Source organism: Schistocerca serialis, unplaced genomic scaffold (genome assembly GCF_023864345.2).
Source record: "Schistocerca serialis cubense isolate TAMUIC-IGC-003099 unplaced genomic scaffold, iqSchSeri2.2 HiC_scaffold_1362, whole genome shotgun sequence".
In the NCBI taxonomy this organism is placed as follows: domain Eukaryota; kingdom Metazoa; phylum Arthropoda; class Insecta; order Orthoptera; family Acrididae; genus Schistocerca; species Schistocerca serialis.
Genome location: NW_026047583.1, coordinates 41,941,068 through 41,967,136, shown reverse-complemented (window position 1 = coordinate 41,967,136; position 26,069 = coordinate 41,941,068). Strand labels below are relative to the sequence as shown.

Below are 26,069 nucleotides of genomic sequence, written 5' to 3'. Positions count from 1 at the left end.
TTGTCTTCCGATCAGTAATTGTACTCCTACTCTGCAGCAACTTTTGTGGGTGGCTCACCAGCATCAATTCTCTGCAAAGTGTGATGCTCTTTTTCCAACAAGATCACATTCATTTTATGTTACGTGCCCGTAGTCACGTTCAGTGTTCTTTTTACAGACACTCGACTGAGTCCTTTATGGTTTTTGGCCCCTTTTATCTCTGGACACTTTAAGGCACATAGTGGGAGCACAAAACCTCAAATCAGAAACACACAAATGCACAACTTGACAACACTCGAGATGCACTAGACAAACTTTTGATTTTTGAAACCAGGCTGTGGCAGCCATCAAATGAAAGCATTCGATACATCTATGCCATTTCCTCTGTTCTACCCAAGCCCACGTGGCAACACAACAGGGTGTTGTACGTTCACTGTTAAACACTCAGCTTTGGTGTACCGACAACAAGTGGAAAGTGTTAGGCGGCGCACTCTAATTGTCAGTTTCGACAGGCCTACGTTGCGCTCCATAGAACAATACTGTATGTACTGTACTTCCAAGGAGTTCCAATAGATGGCAGTGGCATGAAACCATGCAATACAAATAAGAAACGCACTAGAGCTTCAACCAACACACGCACGAATTGACGATACTTGGACTTTTGACACGCACCAGTGCACTGATTAGCAGTAGATTGCCAAAAAACACCAGCAAATGCTTGGCTCCAGGTGCACGCAAATTGAAATTTGTCAAGTGTCAATCTAGCTAGCCAAAAGTGTAGCTGCACAAGAGTTTACTGTACTTGTTCTCAGATGGCAGTCACAGACGTGAACAGGTTACAATGTACTCAGTACACTACACAGTGATGCTCCCTTGTAGTGGTCTGATGTAGTCAACTGGAACATTGATGATGAGTAAGCCCTTACTTTCCAACATCAGGCCACTGTCAGATCCAAATACTCCAAAAATACAGATGTTGCAAGGTTTAACCAGGGGACCAAATGGACATCCACAATGAGGTTTCTTTCAAACTCTCATCAGATAATGCTGTCTCACACCAATATGCAGCACCTTCATATCCTCCAGAGTGATGATTCAACATCTGACGCTATTCACATCCCTTATATACCACACGATGCTTGCTAAACAGCAATAAAAAAAAAGAACACTAATGAATAATGAAGGAAAAGACAGACTGCTACTTACCATAAAGAAGATACCTTAGGCTGCAGATGGGAAGAATTAAAAGACACTTACATAAAGCTTTCAGCCACAGCCTTCATCAGTAAGTAGTAATCTGTCTTTTCCAACATTGTTGATATTCCTACTGGAGTTTCCATTGTTTCAAGGACACTGATGCTTTTCTGTGAGTGTTTGCTTTATGATGTTTTCTGCATTTTAGCTTTTTTTTAAAAAAGAAAAAAAAAGAAAGAAAGAAAGAAACAAAAAGATTTGTTGCTGGAAAACTTCTGAAGTCCAATAAAGGAGTTACAACAGCCATATATGGTTATCTGGTGGACCTTGCAGAACCAAATTCTAGGGCTGAAATATACTGTTGACCAATGGGCATTAATCAGAATGAATACTAAATAAAAAATTAAATCCAAGTTTACACAAAAAACACAGGTTCTATCACTGTTGCTTTTCATTCTATTTTGCTCTTATGTTTGCTATGACTTGTTAAGCAGAAATTTTCTTTCTATCTACAGAGTTACATTTGCTGTAATGTATCTTACCTTCATGTTGTTTCTTCTTTCTTCTCACTGCTGCCCCAATCATGGCAAGCAAGTCATCCTCACTGCATTTGCTTCGTATTGCATCTCTGAAACAACAGTTAAAACACCCGTTAAACAGTACCAGGCAATTACCACACAGTGAAATGTTGGTACACTAAAAAGGAAGAAAAACTTTGCAGAAATCTTCAACAGTAATCTTGTAGTCTGCAGTAGGCAACAGCAGGATAACAAACCCACTGGACAAGAATGGGAAAGTCATGATAGAAGTTACTTTTATTTTTATAAATAAACAGGTATCTTACACAAATGCTCAAGAGTATACATAGGATCTCGGGCTGAAGAGGTGGAGCAGAAACTGACATTAGTTTTGTTGAAGAGGGAGTACTGGAACACAGCACAATTTCTTGCAAAATGAAGCCAAATTTATTGATAAACTCTTAATTAATTGCCAAGCTCACTAATGTGATCATTTTACGACAGGTACTTACTGCTTGGAGTATATGTGACTTTTCAGGCTTGCCTGATAGATCTGTTGCAAAAACACTTTGGGTTCCCCACCAGATAACATTATGCAAGCCCCTCCCTCAATATTTCAGTGACACAACGTTTTGGCATCTTCAGGTGGTGGTGATTTCCACCATCACTGCTGCAAGATGCAACTGGCAATTTCCACGTGACAGCTTTGAAATTTATCATGTGGATGTCTATGACCATCATATTTAGAATTCAGAGGATTTCATAGAATACCTGAAGATGCTTAAACTAGAACTTTCAGATCTTTTAGTTAGCTCAAATGTTATATCATTACTTACAAAAGTGTCCCTGCAGCCCTCATTAGAGGTTATTAGCAGCAAGTTTGAGAAAGAAATTGTGATGCTGTTTAAACATGTGCATACCTCATCCTATTTCTTATGTAACACCAACTACTTTAATCAAGTGGACAGTGTTCCCATGGGAGATCCTCTATTTCCCTTAGTAAATATCCAACATTCCTCCTTCTGGCAGAATGCTGAAGAGACATTTGTGGTGTGGCCCACATAATACAGACACTACCTATGTCCCTGCAGCATTTGCACTCGCTCCATCTGAATATTCAGTTCACTGTGGAAGTACAAAAAGATAGCAGCTTACCATTCCTGGATGTCACGGTTAGAAGAAAAGCTGACATAGCACTGGGGCTTAGTCTCTACTGCAAACTGATACACGCAGAGTTATATTTGAGGTCCAAAAGTTGCCGTCACCCTGCACAATGTGGTAGTGTCTTACACTCCCTGGCACATAGAGCACACGTGATTTCAGATACCGACAGTCTGCCTGGTGAACTGTAACACCTAAGAACAGTGTTCCAGCAGAATGTTTATTCTTGTAAACAGATTTGCAATGTGTTCTGAGCAAAGCAAGTTCAGTGTAGGGATGTAAATGAAGATACTTAGACAAGCACTGCAAATGGCTTTCTTGCCATATTTCAGTGGCATGTTTTCAAAATTAAAAGAATCGCTAAGAGAAACAGAATCAAGTGTGTTTTTCGTCTACCAGCAAAACTAAGGAATTGTTTGTGTTCAGTTAAAGACAATCTTGACCTTAGAAAACACAGATCATATATAAGATCTGATGCCATTATGGGAAACCTTATATAGGGCAGACACCTCACATTGTGCAAGAACACTGTGTTCAACAGCGCTGACAAAAATGCCACCCAGTAAATTAATGGTAGCAGAACACTGCCTGAATACAGGGCACCACACGTTTCCCAAGAGGACTGAAATTTTATCCTCAGCATCATCACTCTAGGACTGTGTTTTTAAGAATGAGGCATGTATCCATACGGTGGGCAATCTTACCAACAGGAATATGGAATTTTGACTAAGCACTGCCCAGAATCCAGCACTGACTGCCATGAAATTAAAACAGTAGAAACCAGATCCTCCGATGTATGACCTGATGCAGTACCTTGCAGAGAGTTAATTCAGCTCTTAACCACACGAGTGTCCAGAAGTGCAGTCATTGCCCACAACACATAAGCAGAAGGCTACTATGAATGGCATTTACATCCAACTGGGAGTGCCTGTCCACACATTCGTACTCCTGCTTCTAGCCTGACAAATTTCAATTCTGCTGTGCGAATATCACCAGCCACATCTTGCAGCAGTGATGACAGGACCCACCACTACCTGAAGATGACGAACAGTTGTGTTGGTGAAATATTGTGAGGCTTGGACAAAGTTATTCAGTGGCAAATCTGAGAAGATTTGTATACATTATTTTTCTGTGACGCAGGTAATGTGCAGCAAAATGTGATAACTTTCTGCATTTTCCTTTTTGTACATTTCAAAATACCCCAAAAATTGGTGAGAAACACTGAACATATGACATAACCAGATGACACACCCCACAGCATGTGCAGCAGTCGGGGTTGAGTGTAAATGAATGATTGAGCAGTGCAATACTTTCATTTGAGCAAACAGAGCAAATTTCGAAAACATTTTGTAAATATGATCTGTTGTAAATGTAGATGTTAAAAATTATTGTCCCTGCTGTAATCAAGCAAAAGCAGTTCTGATTTTGTGTTTATTGCTTCTGTCCCTTCTCTTGTTAGTAAAGAAAACATAGGTCATTTAATGGCGATGATGCTATTCTGAAGTTTATACTCATCTACTTGTTATGCAATATGGTAGGTTTTCATTGTACTGTACTTTGCAAGAAATCAAGGAAACTGCAAGACCGGTAAATAAAATAATAAACTTCTATATATAAAAATAAAGATGAGGTGACTTACCGAACGAAAGCACTGGCAGGTCGATAGACACACAAACAAACACAAACATACACACAAAATTCAAGCTTTCGCAACAAACTGTTGCCTCATCAGGAAAGAGGGAAGGAGAGGGGAAGACGAAAGGAAGTGGGTTTTAAGGGAGAGGGTAAGGAGTCATTCCAATCCCGGGAGTGGAAAGACTTACCTTAAGGGGAAAAAAGGACAGGTATACACTCGCACATATCCATCCACACATAAAGACACAAGCAGACATATATTATCTGCTTGTGTCTGTATGTGTGGATGGATATGTGCGTGTGTGCGGGTGTATACCTGTCCTTTTTCCCCCTAAGGTAAGTCTTTCCGCTCCCGGGATTGGAATTTTACTATCATAACTTTTTTTTTTTTTTTTTTTTTTTTTTTTTTTTTTTTTTTTTTTTTTTTTTTTTTTTTTTTTTTTTTTTTACTTGTACCACACATATTCCACACGGTTCATGCTCACTCCTTCAATGATACTGCCCATCCTTCTCTAGTGTGTGAGTTGTCCCTGCTTTCCTGCGTGTTTGTTGGTTTAAACACCCTTGTTTCAAAAGAGAGTGACAGCTTAGAACAGTCTTGTCAACATTTTGTATTTTTATTTAGCAATTATAGTTTGAGCCTTATAGGTGAATGTCACAAGATATTGTCAACCACTGCATTCACTAGATGGGAATGGGGTTCATGGGGTTCATTTTTTAAGTTGCTGTTATCTTTTTCATCCTATGTTGGACTAGCTTTTCCATACTCCCACTCTATTTTACGTAGCCAAACAGTTATCTGCCCTTGCAAACTTGCTCCTTTACTACCAAGTCAACTAATACTGGGCAGCATAACAGAAGTTCCAATATCCAGTCTTTCACCACAATTCACCTACACACACTTTTCACTCACTGATTTTCTTTTTTCAATGTCATAAATATTTTGCTTTCACAGGCTGCTGTGCTTTGAACATAAAATTGTAGGAACATCTGCCTCACATGTCTTTTTTTTTTTTTTTAATTAAAGAATATGTTCCTTGCTTATTCCTATTTGCTTCTGATACATTTCCATTCTCACTTTTATTTTCTTTTGATCCATTTCTTTTTTCTTTGATAGACAAGTCAAACAACAATGGCAATATGTTGCAGCCCCCTGTGTTTCACCCTACTTACTATGAACTTACTTTTCTTAGCTTCCAATTTTATTAGTCATTTGGTTTTTAAGATACTTAAATTAATTGTTTGACCCTGTATTTTTATATCTTATTTTACCTTCGGTTGATAAAGGATTTCTGGTATGCTCACAAAGAGAGAGCTGATTCTTCCCACCCCTCACCCCCCTTACCATGTCCTGAAACAAACTTATCGCCAAGTCTTAGTCTAGTCATCAATTTAAAAGTGTCAGTTGTTGGTCCCATTGTCTAATAATTTGTACATTTATACACATGAAGTTCCAATTTTTATTTGGAACATATAGACTCTGATAATCATGAATCACAGTTGAAATGGCTCTGGGCACTATGGGACTTAACATCTGAGCCAAGGCAGGATTCAAACCTGCGACCGTAGCAGTCGCACAGTTCTGGACTGAAGCACCTAGAACCGCTCAGCAACGGTGGCTGGCGAATCATAGTTACCATCACATGGACAGAAATACTGTGTTAACTTTAATACAACACAGGGACATAGCCAAAAATGTCTTTACATAATTTCCAGTTCTGATTACTTTCCTTTAATTTAATCTCACAAATAGGTTAGTGTAACATGATGTTGACAGAGGCAAATTATATATACTCACAAATTATTTAGCTAGAGGTATCTGGTTTGTATGTCTGGGAGGGAGGAGGGTGCAAGCTGAAAACTTCAAGAAAAGATTACTCATTTCATACCTGCTGGATTTAACTGCAGTTTATCTCTTCCATATACCAACCACATACCCAATGTGCATGGCAAACAGTTTGAAAGTATTATTCTATACTCAGCATTTGGAACTATCAGTTCCTTCATGAGAGAGGAAAGAGGGATAAGTTTCTGAAGGTCTCAAAGGTCACTCGGACTCCATGACTAATGTGAGGACAAGAGGAACGAATGTGTCTATAAGAAGTTTTGGAATTTCACCTCCTGAAGGTAAAATACTGATCAGTCTGTCAGTCTTCTAGTAATTTTATGGTTTCCTCGCATGAATTTTCACTTGGACATGATTATTCTATGTTTCATCACTCACCTGAGAGATATCTCTGAATACCCAAAGAGACACACCTCCAAATTGCCATCAGCTGTTATCTGTAAACGGTTGCACGTGCCACAGAAGTGTTCACTCGTTGAGGTAATAAATCCCACACGTCCCTTGAAGCCCAGGACATGGTATGCCTGCAAAAAGAAATTGTAAGAAAATAGCTACTGCTGTTGTGTAAATACTATAAATGTGTTGCTCACCAAGTGGAGGAAGGAGAAAATGTGCATTAAGGGGAGTTTGAACGCCCTATCCTGACAATGTTAAATTTGGTGACTTAACTTCCCCGTATTTCAGGAACAACTGTAGCCATTGACAAGAAACTTTTACAGGACATTAAACTATATGTTCTGAGTCTTACAATAATTGCATTTCAGCCACTGCTTTTGGAAATGCAATTTTTTAATTACACAGTTAAAATTTTGTGTACTTTTTTGTATGTTATTCTAAATAATTTTATTTATGCATAATATTATGTTCTTCTTTTAGTTCAGAAGACTCAGAATACGTATGTTATTACTCCCTGAAAATTTTAATTCGCTACTCGAAGTAGTTTCTGAGATTTAGGGAAAAATGCAAGAGAAAATCTAAATTTTCAAGAAGAGTTTTTAAAGTTTTAATAGACTGTAACTCAATATATGCTTAACATTTTATTTTTAGTCACTCAGAAGCACCCTGCACCATACTGTATATCATCCTCTTGACCTTTTTTAAGTTTTTTCTTGTTTTCTTCTTTCTGGACTCCGTAGTGGCCAACTGTGCTGCATACAGTGCTTTACCATTGCAAACCTTGTCCATCCATTCAAATTCTCTGATGCAGTTTGCTCCAGAATTAATTCCCATATGTTGTAGCACTTTCACGCTACCAATGTTGCCATCATTAAAAGCAATAACAGCATGACTGACCCCCACTTTAGTGCCTTCATTACAAGAAAAACATTTTTTGGTCTACATCTACATCTACATCCATACTCCTCAAGCCACCTGACGGTGTAGGCTACCTTGAGTACCTCTATTAGTTCTCCCTTCTATTCCAGTCTCGTATTGTTCGTGGAAAGAAGGATTGTTGGTATGCCTATGTGCGGGCTCTAACCTCTCTCATTTTATCCTCATCGTCTCTTCGCGAGATATACGTAGGAGGGAGCAATATACTGCTTGACTCCTCGGTGAAGGTATGTTCTCGAAACTTCAACAAAAGCCCGCACAGAGCTACTGAGCGTCTCTCCCGCAGAGTCTTCCACTGGAGTTTATCTAACATCTCCGTAATGCTTTCATGATTACTAAATGATCCTATAACGAAGCATGCTGCTCTCTGTTGGATCTTCTCTATCTCTTCTATCAACCCTATCTGGTACGGATCCCACACTGCTGAGCAGTATTCAAACAGTGGGCGAACAAGTGTACTGTAACCTAATTCCTTTGTTTTCAGATTGCATTTCCTTAGGATTCTTCCAATGAACCTCAGTCTGGCATCTGATTTACCCACGATCAACTTTATATGACCATTCCATTTTAAATCACTCCTAATGCATACTCCCAGATAATTTATGGAATTAACTGCTTCCAATTGCTGACCTGTTATATTGTAGCTAAATGATATGGGATCTTTCTTTCTATGTATTCGCAGCACATTACACTTGTCTACATTGAGATTCAATTGCCATTCCCTGCACCATGCATCAATTCGCTGCAGATCATCCTGCATTTCAGTACAATTTACCATTGTTGCAACCTCTTGATATACCACAGCATCATCCGCAAAAAGCCTCAGTGAACTTCCGATTTCATTCACAATGTCATTTATGTATATTGTGAATAGCAACAGTCCTACGACACTCCCCTGCAGTACACCTGAAATTACTCTTACTTCGGAAGACTTCTCTCCATTGAGAATGACATGCTGCATTCTGTTATCTAGCAACTCTTCAATCCAATCACATAATTGGTCTGACAGTCCATATGCTCTTAAATTGTTCATTAAACGATTGTGGGGAACTGTATCGAACGCCTTGCGGAAGTCAAGAAACACAGCATCTACCTGGGAACCCGTGTCTAAGGCCCTCTGAGTCTCGTGGACGAATAGCGCGAGCTGGGTTTCACACGATCGTCTTTTTCGAAACCCATGCTGATTCCTACAGAGTAGATTTCTAGTTTACAGAAAAGTCATAATACTCGAACATAATACATGTTCTAAAATTCTACAACTGATCGACGTTAGAGATATAGGTCTACAGTTCTGCACATATGTTCGACGTCCCTTCTTGAAAACGGGGATGACCTGTGCCCTTTTCCAATTCTTTGGAACACTACGATCTTGTAGAGACCTACGGTACACTCCTGCAATAATGGGGGCAAGTTCCTTCGCATACTCTGTGTAATATTGAACTGGTATCCCATCAGGTCCAGCGGCCTTTCCTCTTTTGAGTGATTTTAATTGTTTCTCTATACCTCTGTCATCTATTTCAATATCTACCATTTTGTCATCTGTGCGACAATCTAGAGAAGGAACTACAGTGCAGTCTTCCTCTGTGAAACAGCTTTGGAAAAAGACATTTAGTATTTCGGCCTTTAGTCCATCATCCTCTGTTTCAGTACCTTTTTGGTCACAGAGTGTCTGGACATTTTGTTCTGATTCACCTACCGCTTTGACATAGGAGCAAAATTTCTTAGGATTTCCTGCCAAGTCAGTACATAGAACTTTACTTTCGAATTCATTTAACGCCTCTCGCATGGCCCTCCTCACATTACATTTCGCTTTGCGTAATTTTTGTTTGTCTGCAAGGTGTTGGCTATGTTTATGTTTGCTGTGAAGTTCCCTTTGCTTCCGCAGCAGTTTTCTAACTCGGTTGTTGTACCACGCTGGCTCTTTTCCATCTCTTACGATCTTGCTTGGCACATACTCATCTGACGCATATTGTACGATGGTTTTGAACTTTGTCCACTGATCCTCAACACTATCTGTACTTAAAACAAAACTTTTGTGTTGAGCCGTCAGGTACTCTGAAATCTGATTTTTGTCACTTTTGCTAACCAGAAAAATCTTCGTACCTTTTTTAATATTTCTATTTACGGCTGAAATCATCGATGCAGTAACCGCTTTATGATCACTGATTCCCTGTTCTGCGTTAACTGTTTCAAATAGTTCAGGTCTGTTTGTCACTAGAAGGTCTAATATGTTATCGCCACGAGTCGGTTCTCTGTTTAACTGCTCAAGGTAGTTTTCAGATAAAGCTCTTAAAAAATTTCACTGGATTCTTTGTCCCTGCCACCCGTTATGAAAGTTTGAGTCTCCCAGTCTATATCCGGAAAATTAAAATCTCCACCCAGAACTATAACATGTTGGGCAAATCTACTCGAAATATTTTCCAAATTATCCTTCAGGTGCTCAGCCACAACAGCTGCTGAGCCAGGGGGCCTATAGAGACATCCCATTACCATGTCTGAGCCTGCTTTAACCGTGACCTTCACCCAAATTATTTCACATTTCGGATCTCCGTCAATTTCCTTCGATACTATTGCACTTGTTATTGCTTTAAACATGCCTCCCCCTTCACTGTCCAGCCTGTCTCTGCGGTATACACTCCAATCTGAGTTTAGAATTTCATTACTGTTTACATCTGGTTTCAGCCAACTTTCTGTCCCTAGTACTATGTGGGCATTGTGACCACTTATTAATGAGAGCAGTTCTGGGACCCTTCTATAGACGCTCCTGCAGTTTACTATTAGCACATTAATATTGTTATTCCCTGTTGCATTTTGTCTACTCCTACCTTGCCGCATCTCAGGAGGTGTCTTGTCGGGCCTAGGGAGGGAATTCTCTAACCTAAAAAACCCACATGTGCACTCCACATATACTCCGCTACCCTTGTAGCCACTTCCTGCATGTAGTGCATGCGTGACCTATTCAGGGGGACCCTACATTTCTCCACCCGATAGCGGAGGTCGAGAAATTTGCACCCCAGATCTCCGCAGAATCGTCTGAGTCCCTGGTTTAAGCCTTCCACTCGGCTCCAAACCAGAGGATCACTATCGGTTCTGGGAACGATACTACAAATAGCTAGCTCAGATTCCACCCCGCGAGGCTTTCCGCCTTCACCAACTCCGCTAACCGCCTGAACGAACTGAGGATGACCTCTGAACCCAGACGGCAGGAGTCATTGGTGCCGACATGAGCAACAATTTGCAGTCGGGTGCACCCAGTGCTCTCTATCACTGCCGGCGCGGTCTCCTCCACATCTCGGATGAGACCCCCGGCAAGCAGACAGAGTGAACACTGACCTTCTTCCCCGACCTTTCCGCTATTTCCCTAAGCGGCTCCATCACCCGCCTAACGTTGGAGCTCCCAATAACTAATAAACCCCTCCCCCCATGTGCCTGCTCGGACCTTGCTGAAGGAGTGGCCACATGTCCACTCACAGGCAGAACGGGCGATGCCACACGGCCAGCCTCCACACTGACCCTCCACCTCGTGCGCCGCGAACGCCGCTGAACCCGCCACTCCCCTTGGGAAGAGGGTGGCACAACCGCGCCCGGTATCCGCAAAGATGTGTCGACAGCAGGGTCAGTGGGTGAAGCATGTAACACCTGGGGTGTACCATGCAACGCACCAGACTCACCACTGCCTGAAGACGGCTAACCGCGGCCATCAACACGTTCAGCTGTTTGCGAACAGTGGCCAGCTCCTCCTGTGTCCGTACACAGCAGTCTCACATCCTATCCATCTTAAGAAATCAATTTACTGTAGAGAGTTAATCAACTTATAACTAGACTGCTAATTCACTAAAGGCGGCTGATAGTTGACTACACTGTGGTTACTAGACACTTCCTGTAGAAAACAATGAAAATAGCACTACCTGTCTCTGGACTGTATTGAAAACAAACACTAGCACTACTGGCACTATGGCTGACTATACGGACTTTCTCTGACTGTATTCAAAACAAACACAAAATCTATGGAACACTGTTACTAGCACTCGACAATTAAAGCTTCCTAAAAGCAAAAACACACGGAAGAAGAAGTTACAAGTAAGAAAAATAGAGTTAATACTTAAATCAGCATAGCTCGCTGCACAGCAGACGTGACGCAGACGGCAGTTACGACGACACTGACGCTATAAGATTATTGAACGACTCATTGGGATTTTGAGTCTGACAATGCAGACACTTCTTCAATAATTCAGGATTGCCAGGTCTCTGTAAACAGGTTTTATGATATCCACAACTGCTGCTGGGATATAATGTTTATGGCTGTATGACCTGTTTGAGTACTGGGCATTGCGGTAATTGCACCATGAACCAGATCCAGGAGGGCATGACCAACACATTCCAGTTCTGTGATAAGCTTCTCACCATAAGGCTGAGTGGCTACTACACTGTTATATGCATTTGAGTCTGCACAACCTAAGAACTTAGTGTAACACACTCCCCTTTAGTTTACAGATCGATTATACATTTCAACAGCTGCACAGGCCTCCGTACGACTAGTTGTCCTTCATAATTTCTGTCACAGATATGCCCTTCTTCATTACCTGATTTATACTTATAACAATGTTTGGTTAAAATCTGGAAATCTATTAGCTTTCCAGTATCCACCACTGGTCACTGTAGCAACAGAATTCTTAGAACTTCAGCTGCGCTTCTACCAAGTGCCCCAAAAGCTACTGATATGTCAATCATACCATCGTTTATTTCAGCAGCTTCATTTGCAGCACCCTTAATTGACTCACATGCAGTGGATTTCACAGCAGCTCCAATAAATCCTGCATACTTGTCCATTTTACAAAGTGGGCGTGGCATATACATCACGACACACATTGTTTCTGCTGCAGTGTGTCCTTTGCCAATAGCTCTCAATCCATAAAACCACCTAACATTTATTTCAAAATAATTATCTTTACACTTATCAGAACTCCAAAATGAATGAGTATATTTACAACTGGCAGAATTAATGATAAGTTTCCTGGCTAGTCCATTTGATACCTCAATGTCTTCATGTAAACTAACTGGCCCTCCACATACGTACAACACACACATTCACATAACACCCCTGTTACGATGTGTAGATGTATCAGAATATAACCTAACCTACCATTTACATGAGTTTTCTTTTGAGATAACTGTGTTATCACTATGTTTTATTTTAATCTTCGAAGCACTAATGGGTGTTTCTCTAGATACTCATGAGTTTGCGAGTATTTCATTGTCTGTAACTTCACACACCACATGCTGAACACAATGTTTCTCTTTATTCAAAAATTTATTACCATGAAACCCACATTTCTTAAAAACACTTCATTTTGGAGTCATACTTTTTGAGAGATTTACCAGTCTATTCGTCACTATTCCTCAGAAAAATGTTAGCACTTCGATATACAAAGCATGTTTATACTATGAAAAGATACGATACTATTTTTGACAGAGCTACCAATACAAACACATAATTTAACCTTTATAACACAGCAATCCACAGCTTTCTACAGGGTGGTCCATTGATAGTGACCGGGCCAAATATCTCACATAATAAGCATCAAATGAAAAAACTACAAAGAACGAAATTCGTCTAGCTTGAAGGGAGAAACCAGATGGCGCTATGGTTGGCCTGGTAGATGGCACTGCCATGGGTCAAACTCATATCAACTGCATTTTTTTAAAATAGGAACCCCCATTTTTTATTACATATTCATGTAGTACGTAAAGAAATATGAATGTTTTAGCTGGACCACTTTTTTCGCTTTGTGATAGATGGGGCTGTAATAGTCAAAAATGGTTCAAATGGCTCTGAGCACTATGGGACTTAACTTCTGAGGTCATCAGTCCCCTAGAACTTAGAACTACTTAAATCTAACTAACCTAAGGACATCACACACATCCATGCCCGAGGCAGGATCGAACCTGCGACCGTAGCGGTCGCGCGTTTCCAGACTGTAGCGCCTAGCACTGCTCGGCCACTCCAGCCAGCTGCTGTAATAGTCACAAACATATAAGTATGTGGTATCACATAACATTCCGCCAGTGCGGACGGTATTTGCTTCGTGATACATTACCTGTGTTAAAATGGACCGTTTACCTATTGCGAAAAAGGTCGATATCGTGTTGATGTATGGCTATTGTGATCAAAATGCCCAAGGGGCGTGTGCTATGTATGCTGCTTGGTATCCTGGACGATATCATTGAAGTGTCCAGACCATTCGCCGGATAGTTACATTATTTAAGGAAACAGGAAGTGTCCAGCCACATGTGAAACATCAACCACGACCTGCAACAAATGATGATGCCCTAGTAGGTGTTTTAGCTGCTGGGGCAGCTAATCCACACATCAGTAGCAGACAAAAAGCGTGAGAATTGGGAATCTCAAAAACGTCGGTGTTTAGAATGCTACATCAACATCGATTGCACCCGTACCATATTTCTATGCACCAGGAATTGCATGGCAATGACTTTAAACGTCATGTACAGTTCTGCCACTGGGCACAAGAGAAATTACAGGACGATGAAAGATTTTTTGCATGCATTCTATTTAGCGATGAGGCATCATTCACCAACAGCGGTAACCTAAACCGCCATAATATGCACTATTGGGCAACGGAAAATCTATGATGGCAGCAACAAGTGGAACAGCAGCGACCTAGGCAGGTTAATGTATGGTGTGGCATTAAGGGAGGAAGGATAATTGGCCCCCATTTTATCGATGGCAATCTAAATGGTGCAATGTATGCTGATTTCCTGCATAATGTTCTACCAATGTTACTACTAGATGTTTCACTGCATGCCAGAATGGCGATGTACTTCCAACATGATGGATGTCCGGCAAATAGTTTGCGTGCGGTTGAAGCAGTATTGAATAGCATATTTCATGACAGGTGGATTGGTTGTCAAAGCACCATACCATGGCCCGCACGTTCACCGGATCCGACGTCCCCGGATTTCTTTCTGTGGGGAAAGTTGAAGGATATTTGCTATCGTGATCCACCGACAATGCCTGACAACATGCGTCAGTGCATTGTCAATGCATGTGCGAACATTACGGAAGGCAAACTACTCACTGTTGAGAGGAATGTCGTTACACGTATTGCCAAAGGCATTGAGGTTGACAGACATCATTTTGAGCATTTATTGCATTAATGTGGTAATCACAGGTAATCACGCCGTAACAGCATGCGTTCTCAGAAATGATAAGTTCACAAAGGTACATGTATCACATATGGAACAACCAAAATAAAATGTTCAAATGTACCTACGTTCTGTATTTTAATTTAAAAAACCTTCCTGTTACCAACTGTTCGTCTAAAATTATGAGACATATGTTTGTGACTATTACAGCGCCATCTATCACAAAGCGAAAAAAGTGGTCCAACTAAAACATTCACATTTCTTTACGTATTACATGAATATGCAATAAAAAATGGGGTTCCTATTTAAAAAAACACAGTTGATATCAGTTTGAGCTATGGCAGCGCCTTATAGCAGGCCAACCATTGCGCCAGCTGGTTTCCCCCTTTGAGCTAGACAAATTTCGTTCTTTGTAGTTTTTTCGTTTGACACTTATTTCGTGAGATATATGGCCCGGTCACGATCAATGGACTACCCTGTATATAAAAAATTACCGATTTTATTAGGTCTTGAAGTAATGTGTGTCAAAATTTTAACATTTTCAACTAGTGTAGATTATATTTTAGAAAATAAAATAAAATACTTCCCACGCAAGTTTATAAGTAATATACATATCATTTTATTTGGAAAATTGCAAATTTTATAATCAGGTAAAAACCCAAAAAAGTGAAAAAGAATGTTTTCCCCTTAAAGTTATGGAAATGTGCAAGCTTTCGGAGCCAGTGGCTTCTTCTTCTGGCAGAAACAATAAGGGGACGGAAAAGGGAAGAAAGAAAAGGATTGTCAAGGTTTAGGAAATGGGGAGAGTTGTAGAAAAGCTGCAGAGAAACCCAGGCCAGGACAGACTTACTGAATGGGATGAGAAATATGTAACTAAACCAGTCCATCTCTCATACCACCAGCAGATGTGAAGTATTATTGTGATTGGTAGTAAGTCATAAACATTAAATTATTTTCAATGTATGTTCATATGTAATACTGCACGTACCTTTGAGGTATCATTGGGCCCATTGGGCAGAGGATCAAAATTAGGCCACTGCTTTCTAATTATTTGGACCATTTCACTAAATGAGACCATCTTCCCATCATTCCATTTGTTGCCGCTGAAAGGCATGTACTCGATAAATATTACATCAACATTTTTCTCTTTTGTTAACTCCACAAAACTGCACACTTCATCTTCATTAAAACCTCGCATTACAACACAATTTATCTGTGGAAGAAAGACACCATTAAAAACTTGGTATCAGATAAAGCATGGTTTAAACAGAGTTTGAAAGACTTTTTGATAGGCAACTCATCCTACTCTATACATGAATATCTTAACAGTGGCTGTTAGGCCAGCTTAAATAAGAATGTCTGTTAGATTTCAGTTCTGAGAGCACTTTGTCATAACAGTCAAGATTATGTACTTTTTGTTTGATAAATTTATGAATAGTGCATAACAATGTTTCAGTCTGACAGCGTATCAATTCTGAAAATATTAGCTGTTCCAGTTTGTATTGTATTCACCTAGTTTGACAATCTCCTGACAAATGATCAGGGTATTCAAATGTTTTATATTTTTTATGTTATACTTTCTGGCATGTTACTCACCCATGAGAATCGTCTCATGTTTTGGGTCTTGGAACAAAAGCTGAATCTAATCTAATCTAACCTACAAAATAATGGTTCTACAAGTCTGTTGTTATATTTGTATACCTCACTGATTCTGTTAAATTAATCTTTTTCTCTCTTTTTAGAGAATGTCTGAATTTATCTTAGCATGCCAAGCTGTTAACCTTCTTAACAATTTATGAAAATTAAACTACATACATCTCCAATCTTTTTCCCCACTCCAACGCACACATCTTTTGCTGAAAGTATTATTTTAACAATTACATGAAACTGTGCTGCCATTTGTGAAACAAAGTTGAAAGTGTTCTCAAGATAAAAGGTCTTCAGAAAAGGAGCATTTAGTATCTGTGCAGGTGGTAACACTGACAGCCATCATATAAACAAGCCCAAATGGTAGAACATCCTGCTTTACACATACACGCAATGGCAGAAAAAAGGAAAAGAGCACACCTTTCATTCAAGCATTGAATATATAAACTGATGAGACAAAACACTATGACCTCCTGTTTGATAATGTGTTTGTCCACTGTTGGAACACAATACAGCAGTGATTTTGTGTGGGACAAGTTCAACAAATTTCAGGTATGTTCCCAGCATTATGTGAGGTATGTTCCCAGCATTATGCAGCACCGCATGTCTAAGCACAGGACATGTAATTCCCATAAATTGGAGATCAGTGGTTTCTGGGTGCAGAACTGGTATCTGATAGCATCGCAGATGTATTCCATCAGATTCAGAAGGGGTGAATTTGATTCTGGCCTCGTGACACTGAAAGTCATATTGTTGAAACATGTCACCTTCATTAGGGACAGGGTGCGGACAGTGCACAATAATGTTCACACAGAACAAAGCTGTTATGGAGCCTTCAGTTACTACCACAGGACCCATAGAAGACCAGGTGAATGTCCTCCATAGCATAATATTGCTCCCACTGGCCTAAGTCTGTAGCAAAGTGCACCTTTCAAGCACCAATTCACTCTGTTGACAGTGTATGTGCACAAAACCGTCAAGTAGGTGTAATGCAAAACTCGAATGACTCAACCAGATGACACATTTCTATTGATTCACTGCCCAATCTCAATGCTCCTGAGCCACAGAAATTGTAATTCAACTGTGTTGTCAACATGGGAACATACAGGGGTTGTCTGCAGCAGAGCCCTATGTTTAACAATGTGCAATGAATGGTGTGCTCTGAAATACTTGTGCTTCCACCAGCACTGTGTCATCAGACATGCCACAGAAATTAGCTTCCTCAGCCGAATGTCATCTTTTTCAAAGGAACCATCCCAGCATTTGTCTTAAATCATTTAGGGAAATCAAGGAAAACCCAAATTTTGATGGCCCGATGGGATTCGGGTCCGTTGTCCTCTGGAAGTCAAGTCCACTGTCTGACCACTGTGGTGGCATGACCTAGTCTTAATTAAGCCAGAAAATCCTGGGAAATGCTGACATACTTATTGATTTAAGATATAACAATTTAAAACAATCCTCTCATGAATTTCACTACAATTTTCCGCTCTTTTGAAAAAAAATTTCTTTTGACTGTTTTGATGTTGTTTAGTATGTTTAAATAATGATGGCAGTCTCTATAAAAGGGCAGTTTGACTTTTAAGTTTAGTTATACTGTTTTAAACTACATCCTTCATCTATTTGTCCACCCAGAAGTGCTATAGGATATAACTTGAAGACTATGGTGAGGTGGTGGGGGACAGTCATGTGTTGAGAAGGAGGTGCTGCCAGAAATGAAGTGTGTGAGGTGACGTTATTGACACTGCATACAGGGAGAATAAAAATACTCTATTCCATATTCATTTACAATCTACGTCTGGCCCCCACATGGTTTTACTTTTCCCCAATAAGAAAAAAGAAATTGTCAGTAACTGTCTTTATAAGGTCTTAAAAGGCAACAAACAATAGAAATCTAGGCTGGAGTAATGACCATATTATAAAAAAGATACATTGCTATTCACTGTATACAGGAGATGTTAGGTCACAGACAAGCACAACAAAAAGACTACTAAACACGTAAGCTTTCCATCAGAAAGTCTTCTTCCAAAGTGGACAAAAAAAACACACACACACACACACACACACACACCCGACCGTTGTTTCTCCCATGATGCACAGTTGCTTCCAGTCTGGCCCTAGCAGCCGGAGACAGTGGTCATGTATGTGTGATCTGCATTTGCGCGCATGTGTGTGCGTGTGCGTGTGTGTGTGTGTGTGTGTGTGTGTGTGTGAGGGAAGGGGGGGGGGGGGGTTTGCACCAAAAGCTTACGTGTTTAATAATAGGTGGTGTTCCTTTTCCCCCCCACCCCCAACCCCCACCCCCCCCTGCCAGCAACACATCTACACTATACAGTGAGTGCCAATCTATCCTTTTCATAATACTGTCGTTACCACCTTGCCAAGAGGCATATTGTGGAGTAATCCGAAGGGCTCTACTAATTTGTACAAGAGGAAGGAGAGCACAATCTCAATGTAAGTTTTTAGAAAACTGGTATGTGCATTACTTCTGCAAACCTTTCAGAAAGGATACGGTATGCACTTCATTCAGCAAGATGAGTAATAAACAATATTAGCAATACTGCATCAAACTTGTTCACTTTCATCTTTGGATTAAACATTCGATTTCAGAGAGTACAGAATTTGGCAGAATCAAATTTTGGGGATATGTGGAACTGGGACAATGGCATATTTTTTACCCATTCAACAAACTAAGCACTGCTGATTGCTACTTTTATTGTGTCTGCTGCTGCAATGCATATATGAAACTATAAGTGCAGCATCTATGATGGAATAAAATGTTATACAAATGAAACATACAGGTACAGTGAAATAGAGTAGTATGGCTCATCATTTCGGTCTCACAGATTAGCAGGTGTTGACTTGAAATATAATACTTAAGAAGTTGAATCCAAAGGAGAGGATGTACTGTATTTACTCAAATCTAAGCCGCACTTTTTTTCTGGTTTTTGTAATCCAAAAAACCGCATGCGGCTTGGAATCGAGTGCAAAGCAAGTGGAAGTTCTGAAAAATGTCAGTAGGTGCTGAAAGAACTAATTTCTGCCGTCGAATATATGTAGCGCTACACAGGCATGCTTCGTAGGCACAAAGATAAATACTGGCGCCAAAACCTCTGCGTCAGTAAATAAATTAAAAAAAAAAAAGGTGGAAGACAATTTTCATACATTATCCAACGAAGTAAATACAAATTCCGTATTGTTCATCTTCGAATGTAGCAGAACTTCAATGTATTACGAAAATCCGACCGGCAAGACTGTTTGGGATGTTTGTCAATATGGCCAACTCAATGTTCTGAATTTTTTCCTACCTGTGAGAAGAGACGGTTGCTAATAGGAACCTGATGAAATGTGAATCACATGCAGTATTCTCTTCATCATAAGAGTAATACGAATATAAACATTTTGCCACATATTCTTTCGTGTTTGCTGCTATCTTATTTAAATCCTGTCTGCCTAATAAACTACGAAACTAGAGTGAGACAACAGCAAACGCGGAGGAATATACGTATCGTGTCATGTTTATATTCATATTATTCTTATGCCTAATAGTGATACAGTCAGAAATGAAGCACGGCAACTGACTAGATTTTTATATCCAAGATGACTCTAATTTCTGTGCAGAATTTGATGTACTAAAGAAGCGGCCGCAAAGATTTTCAAATGGAGAAATATTTTCACCTAACTCTCGTTCAGAACATGTTCTATCATACGCAGTCTATTATTTGGTTCTTGTTGATCATTATCAAAGAAAGCAGCAGTGTAAGGAACAACAAATAGTAGTCTCTTGCCATTGTTTCGCTAATGAGATGATTTCTCACTCTTCTTCTTTTTTTTTTTTTTTTTTAGCACAAAAGCAAGCCATGCCACGAGTGACGACAGGCCGCAAACACGCACTATCAGAATGCAACAAACAATGCATGACACAGTACAGCAGTACAGTAATGCATTTTCAGCTTAGAGTGACATAAACGCCTATAACAAGGAAAACGGCACTTATCAGATCAAAGCAAAATAAGCAATTGATTCAAACCAGATGAAGCACATGAAAAAGGAAGGGTACCAGTATAAATACGGATGGAGCGCCTGACGCATAGCAAAGGCTACCTGGTAAAGCTTAACTGCTAAGCTTACGACTCGAACCAAACTACTGTAGCTGTATCGTCATTCATTCGACCTAAATTGTGTCTCATATTACAATGGACCGACTTTGTTTCGATTTGGAGGTGCGGCCTAAAACTTTTCTCTCCCCTTGAACTTCAAGTCTCAAATTTCAGGTGTGGCTTAGATTCGGGAATTTTTTTTTTTTTCTTTCCTTTATTTCGAGTCTCATTTTTCAGGTTTGAGTGCGGCTTAGATTTGGGTAAATACGGTAGGTGGTATTTCAACTAATTCTGACTATGAAATAAAACAAAGTACAGCAGGGAGCTCTGACGAATCAAAGAGCAGCGATGAAGATTCTGATGAATAGTAAAGTATGAGTTAAGAAATAAGATGCTACTGAGATCGTAAATTTTTGTTGTGTTGATGAATCTGTTAACAAACATATTCAAAAATGCACTGAAACATTGGCACATGTAGTGTTGGGAGGTGATAAACTGTCATTACTGTTAGAGGAGCTACGTATTTCTTGCTGTTCTACTCCTAAATGACACTGTATCTGAAGGTATAGAATGAATCTTCACTGGCTAGAGAAATGGGTAACACAATTTTACAAGTCTCTGCTGTCATGTAATCTCTTCAGGGAAATCATGACTGTACTAAGATTCGGTTTGTGGTTGACAAGGTCAGAGTCATTAAGAAATGCAAGGCAGCTACCATGTCAGTCCTAGAAGAGAGAGACGTAGCAAACTGTCAAAGCATGTACAGTCCCGGTCCATATGTTTGTGGTGATGTACTAACCAAGTAATACTGTGTGTCAGGCAGCGCATTACTCAAGAACCATCATGGAAAAAGGTGGAGTGGTAATTTATGTAAAAAACAACATATTTTACAATGCATTAGATTTAAAGAGCCATTGTATAGAGCAACAAATTGAAGTATGTGGTGTTGAGATTACTGTAAATGACTTCACGGCTGTAGTGTTAGCACTGTATAGATCTCCCTCAGGGAATTTGAATGTATTTCTTAAGCACTTAGACTCTTTATTATCCATACTGTACTCAAAGTCCAAGAACTTGATAATTACTGGTGACTTTAATGTTGATTTCCTAAATGAGAGCAATAGTAAAGCTGATTTAGTACATTTAATGGAGTCTTATAATCTGATGACAATAGTAGATTTCCCAACTAGGGTTGCTGTTAACAGTAAAAGTCTGATAGATAATATATTTATAGATAAGTCTACATGGAATGAGATCACTGTACATCCAATCCTTGGCCTTTCTGATCATGGTGGTCAATTGCTTAGGCTCAATTACATCAGTGTGTGCAACAGTTCCGAGCATTCTTGGAAATCTTTTAGGATAATAAATGAACAGGGCCTTAAAAAATTCAGTGATAGCCTAAAAGAGATAGACTGGAGCCGAGTTGATAGGGAAACAGATGTAAACAAAAAGTACAATTCATTTTTAAATGAATTCATGTCTGTATTTGAGTCCATCTTTCCCAAAAAAAGTAGTTAGAAATAGTCATATAGGCAATGCCAAGAAGTCTTGGATCACTACAGGGATAACAACATCTTGTAGAACAAAAAGGATGTTATACAGTTCTCTCAGGACTTGTAATGATCCAAAGAAATGACAACACTACAAACTTTACTGTAGCATTCTCAAGAAGGTTATAAATAAATCTAAAAGTATGTGCATAAAATCAGAAATTGAAAGCTCAGAAAATAAAATTAAAACTATAAGGAATGTAATAAAGAGGGAAACTGGCAGGACAACAGGGAACATGTCTCAGGTAGAGATTAAAACAGGGGACAATATCATAAAGAAACCTGAGTTGGTTGCAGAAATATTTAATAACCACTTTTTGAGAGCAGCAGAGAAGACAAGCTGTAATGGTTCTATGGAAGAATCATTGTCCCTCCTACAGAAAGCTATTAGCAACAGAATCCCACAGTTATCCTTATCTCCATTTACTGTAAGCGAAGTCATAAGAGTAATTAGACCATTATAAAACAAAAATTCTGCTGGTGTGGACAATATTTCTAGTAAAATACTGAAACACTGTTATAAATTTGTTAGTCCCACCTTATGCAACATATACAATGCATCCCTACAAGATGGGATTGTCCCTGACAGACTTAAGTTGGCTGTAGTGATTCCTCTCTTTAAAAAAGGGGATAAAAGCATTGTTACAAACTATTGCCCAATATCCCTATTAACTACCTTCTCGAAAGTTCTAGAAAAACTCATGCACAGGAGGATTGTAGACCATCTCAAATTCCATAGTATCTTAAGCAAAAATCAGTTTGGTTTTCGTGCCGGTCTTTGTACTGAACAGGCAATATTCTCTTTCAGCAACCAAGTTTTGGAAGCCATTAACAAAAAAATGTCTCCAGTGGGTATTTTTTGCGATCTTACGAAAGCCTTTGACTGTGTAAAATACCAAATTCTTTGGAAAAAGGCAGAATACTATGGTTTAGGTGGTACTGTTGGCTTGTGGCTACAATCATATCTACAGGATCAGAAGCAGACTGTAATGCTAAATGGCTCTTCTGGAGAACCTGCCTCGTCTGAATGGGGCATGATAACGTGTGGTGTGCCTCAAGGCTCCGTTTTGGGCCCACTGATTTTACTCATCTTTATTAATGATCTTCCTCTTTGTTCTGAGACAAACAGCAAATTTACCCTGTTTGCCGATGATACCACAATTCTAATTGACGATTTGACTGATCATGATCTTGAAAAAACTACAACTACTGTTTTTAATGACATCTTAAATTGTTTCTCCTCAAATCGTCTCTCACTCAATGCAGATAAAACTCATTATATGAGGTTCCATACATCACAAAGTAATCCCAATGAAATTGACATAAAATGTAGAGATCAACCAATACAGAAAGTTGAAGAAACAAAATTCCTGGGTGCTTACATAGACAGTAAATGTAATTGGTCAGTTCACATTCTTCATCTATGTAAAAAACTTAGCTCGGCAACATTTTCACTACGGGTAATTTCTTCAGTGGCTGAAGTCGACACTATTAAGGTTGCCTACTTTGGCTACTTCCACTCATTGATGTCATGTGCTATCATATTCTGGGGGAACCAACCACTTGCAAAACAAGTTTTCACCATCCAAAAAAAAAGCAATCAGAATAACGTGTGGGGTTAATCAAAGACACTCTTGCAGGCACTTGTTTCGGAAGATAGGTATCCTAACAACTGCCTCACAGTATATTTTTTCCTTGCTGACCTTTGTGTGCAAAAATTATTCCATCTACCAAGACAACAGTAAATTCCATGGTTATAACACCAGAAACAAAAACAATCTACATTTAGAAATGAAACGTCTCACTCTGGTACAAAAAGGAGTTTACTACTCCAGCATTAAGCTGTTCAATGCTCTACCACTACATATCAAATGTGTTCATACAGAACTGCCAAAATTTAAACGAGTTCTCAAAGATTACCTGACAGAGAAATCCTATTATACTGTGGATGAATACCTGAAAGAAAATGTATACCATCACTAAACTTATTGTGTCTAGAAGTAGATCAATTGATTTTATTGTGCATTTGGGAATTAGCTCACTTTTTGTAACAACAGATTGGCTGTACATGTATTTACTCTTGTAGGCCTAATATCTGATTTAACTTTGTGCTCTTGCCTTTAACCTTTATTTGAAACTCCTTTTTCTGTCAAATGGTTGTTATGTTATCTAGCTGATATTGTATCTGTTACTGTATTTATAGTATGTCTTACTTAAACTATGTACAATTTGCCATTGAATTGCCCTTGTATAGTTTAAATTGAAACCTGTACAATTTGACACGTTCCATATCCTTGTGATTGACTCACTAACTGGATCTATGGAACAAGAAATAAATAAATAAATAAATACTGAAGTGTGATCCAAGTCGCACAAATATGGCTTTAATAATAACCTCCGAACAATATGCCTCTAAGGACTCAACAAGACACAGAACACTGATGTGCACATTGCAAACTAGAATCACACAGAGAGTCAGTCAGCACTGTTCCACACTAACATATGTGCGAGTCACCAGCAGATGGCACGGCAGGGACCGCACGGCACGCTTGGCTCCCAGAGACGGCCTCCAGCAGCCAGCCTGCAATGATCAGTCGGTGACCAATTTAAAGACGCATGTACGGCAACACCACTCTCGGTGCACTCACACTGACATGTACTAGTAGCACGATACAGCAGTGATGAGTAGTAGTACCCCTCCTGTCTTGTGCGCCTTTTATCTGGCTCTACAACTTACTTTCCTAGACCCACACAAATGCCTGATCCTCCTAATTCAATTTGCTCTGCAGACTATTTAAAACTTTTGAAGAAAAAGGAGCCACAATTGCACTTTGTGTGCCAGTTACTTTCCAATACATTGGCACCAGCTGATCTTATTTAAGAATACTCAACTTTCGTAGCCATACTTACAGCACATCCTTTGCTTCCTGGCCTAAATCCAAGTTAACTCCCAGCCCCCCCCCCCCCCACACACACACACCCCTCTCTCCCCCCCTCGCAAATCAGCTAGTTGTGTGCTGTTATCTCACGTCACACCCTAGTCTATGAGTGCCCAGCTGTCTGGCACCTGACCCCTCTACCTGCACCCCTAGCTAGCCCACAGATGGCTCCCCACTCTCCCACGAGCCACTAAATGCTTCCCTCCAAACCCCTCCCATCTCTCTCCATCTCTCACATTGCCTCAACCCACCCCATCCTACCCCACTCTAAAGCCCCACCTCACTCCAGAACACTCACCATGGGCCAGTAAAGAGCTGGCAGTTGAGCGACCACAGCATAAGGAGACATGCATGCGCATGTGAGAGAGTGTGTGTGTGTGTGTGTGTGTGTGTGTGTGTGTGTGTGTGTGTGGGCGCGCGCACATGTTTTCCCTACAGCTAGAAAAAGAAAGTGCATTCTGGAAGCTCGCCAAGTAACGTACCTTTTAGTTTGGAAGGTAGAAGACGAGGTACTGGTGGAAGTAAAGCTGTGAGGACGGGTCGTGAGTCGTGCAAGGATAGCTCAGCACTTGCCCACGAAAGGCAAAGGTCCCAAGTTTGACTCTTGGTCCGGCACACAGTTTTAATCTGCCAGGAAGTTTCATATCAGTGCACACTCCACTGAACGGTGAAAATCTCATTCTACATACCTTTTGTTTGTGTGCCTATCGATGAGACAGTGCTTCTGCCTTTTGGTGAGCCATCTCCTTTATTCCTAAATAATTCGTAATTTTCAACAGAAACTTTCTGTACCTTATTGTTGCATCCTACATTACAATATGCAATTTCCACAATATGTGGTCATCTGTGAATATAATGGGGGTAACAACTGTAGGAGACCAAAAACTGACTGCAGTAAGCAAGTTCAAGTTATTGTACGCTGCAGTAGTTATGCAGAGGTGAAGAGGGTCACACAGGATAGGCTAGCATGGTCACCTCCATGAAACCAATCTTCAGATGGAAGA

General features: G+C 39.9%; 1 protein-coding gene across 3 annotated transcripts in view; it reads right to left on the bottom strand.

The window, feature by feature from the left end:
- Window positions 1–26,069, bottom strand: part of LOC126440344 (molybdenum cofactor biosynthesis protein 1-like) — a 205,336-nt gene that overhangs the window by 62,764 nt on the left and 116,503 nt on the right. For all 3 annotated transcript variants that reach the window (XM_050090632.1, XM_050090634.1, XM_050090633.1), the window contains 3 exons: window positions 15,818–16,042; window positions 6,712–6,857; window positions 1,716–1,801 (listed from right to left, as the gene is read on the bottom strand). In XM_050090632.1, the coding sequence (XP_049946589.1) occupies window positions 1,716–1,801; window positions 6,712–6,857; window positions 15,818–16,042 (457 nt within the window). The remainder of the gene's footprint in view (window positions 1–1,715; window positions 1,802–6,711; window positions 6,858–15,817; window positions 16,043–26,069) is intronic.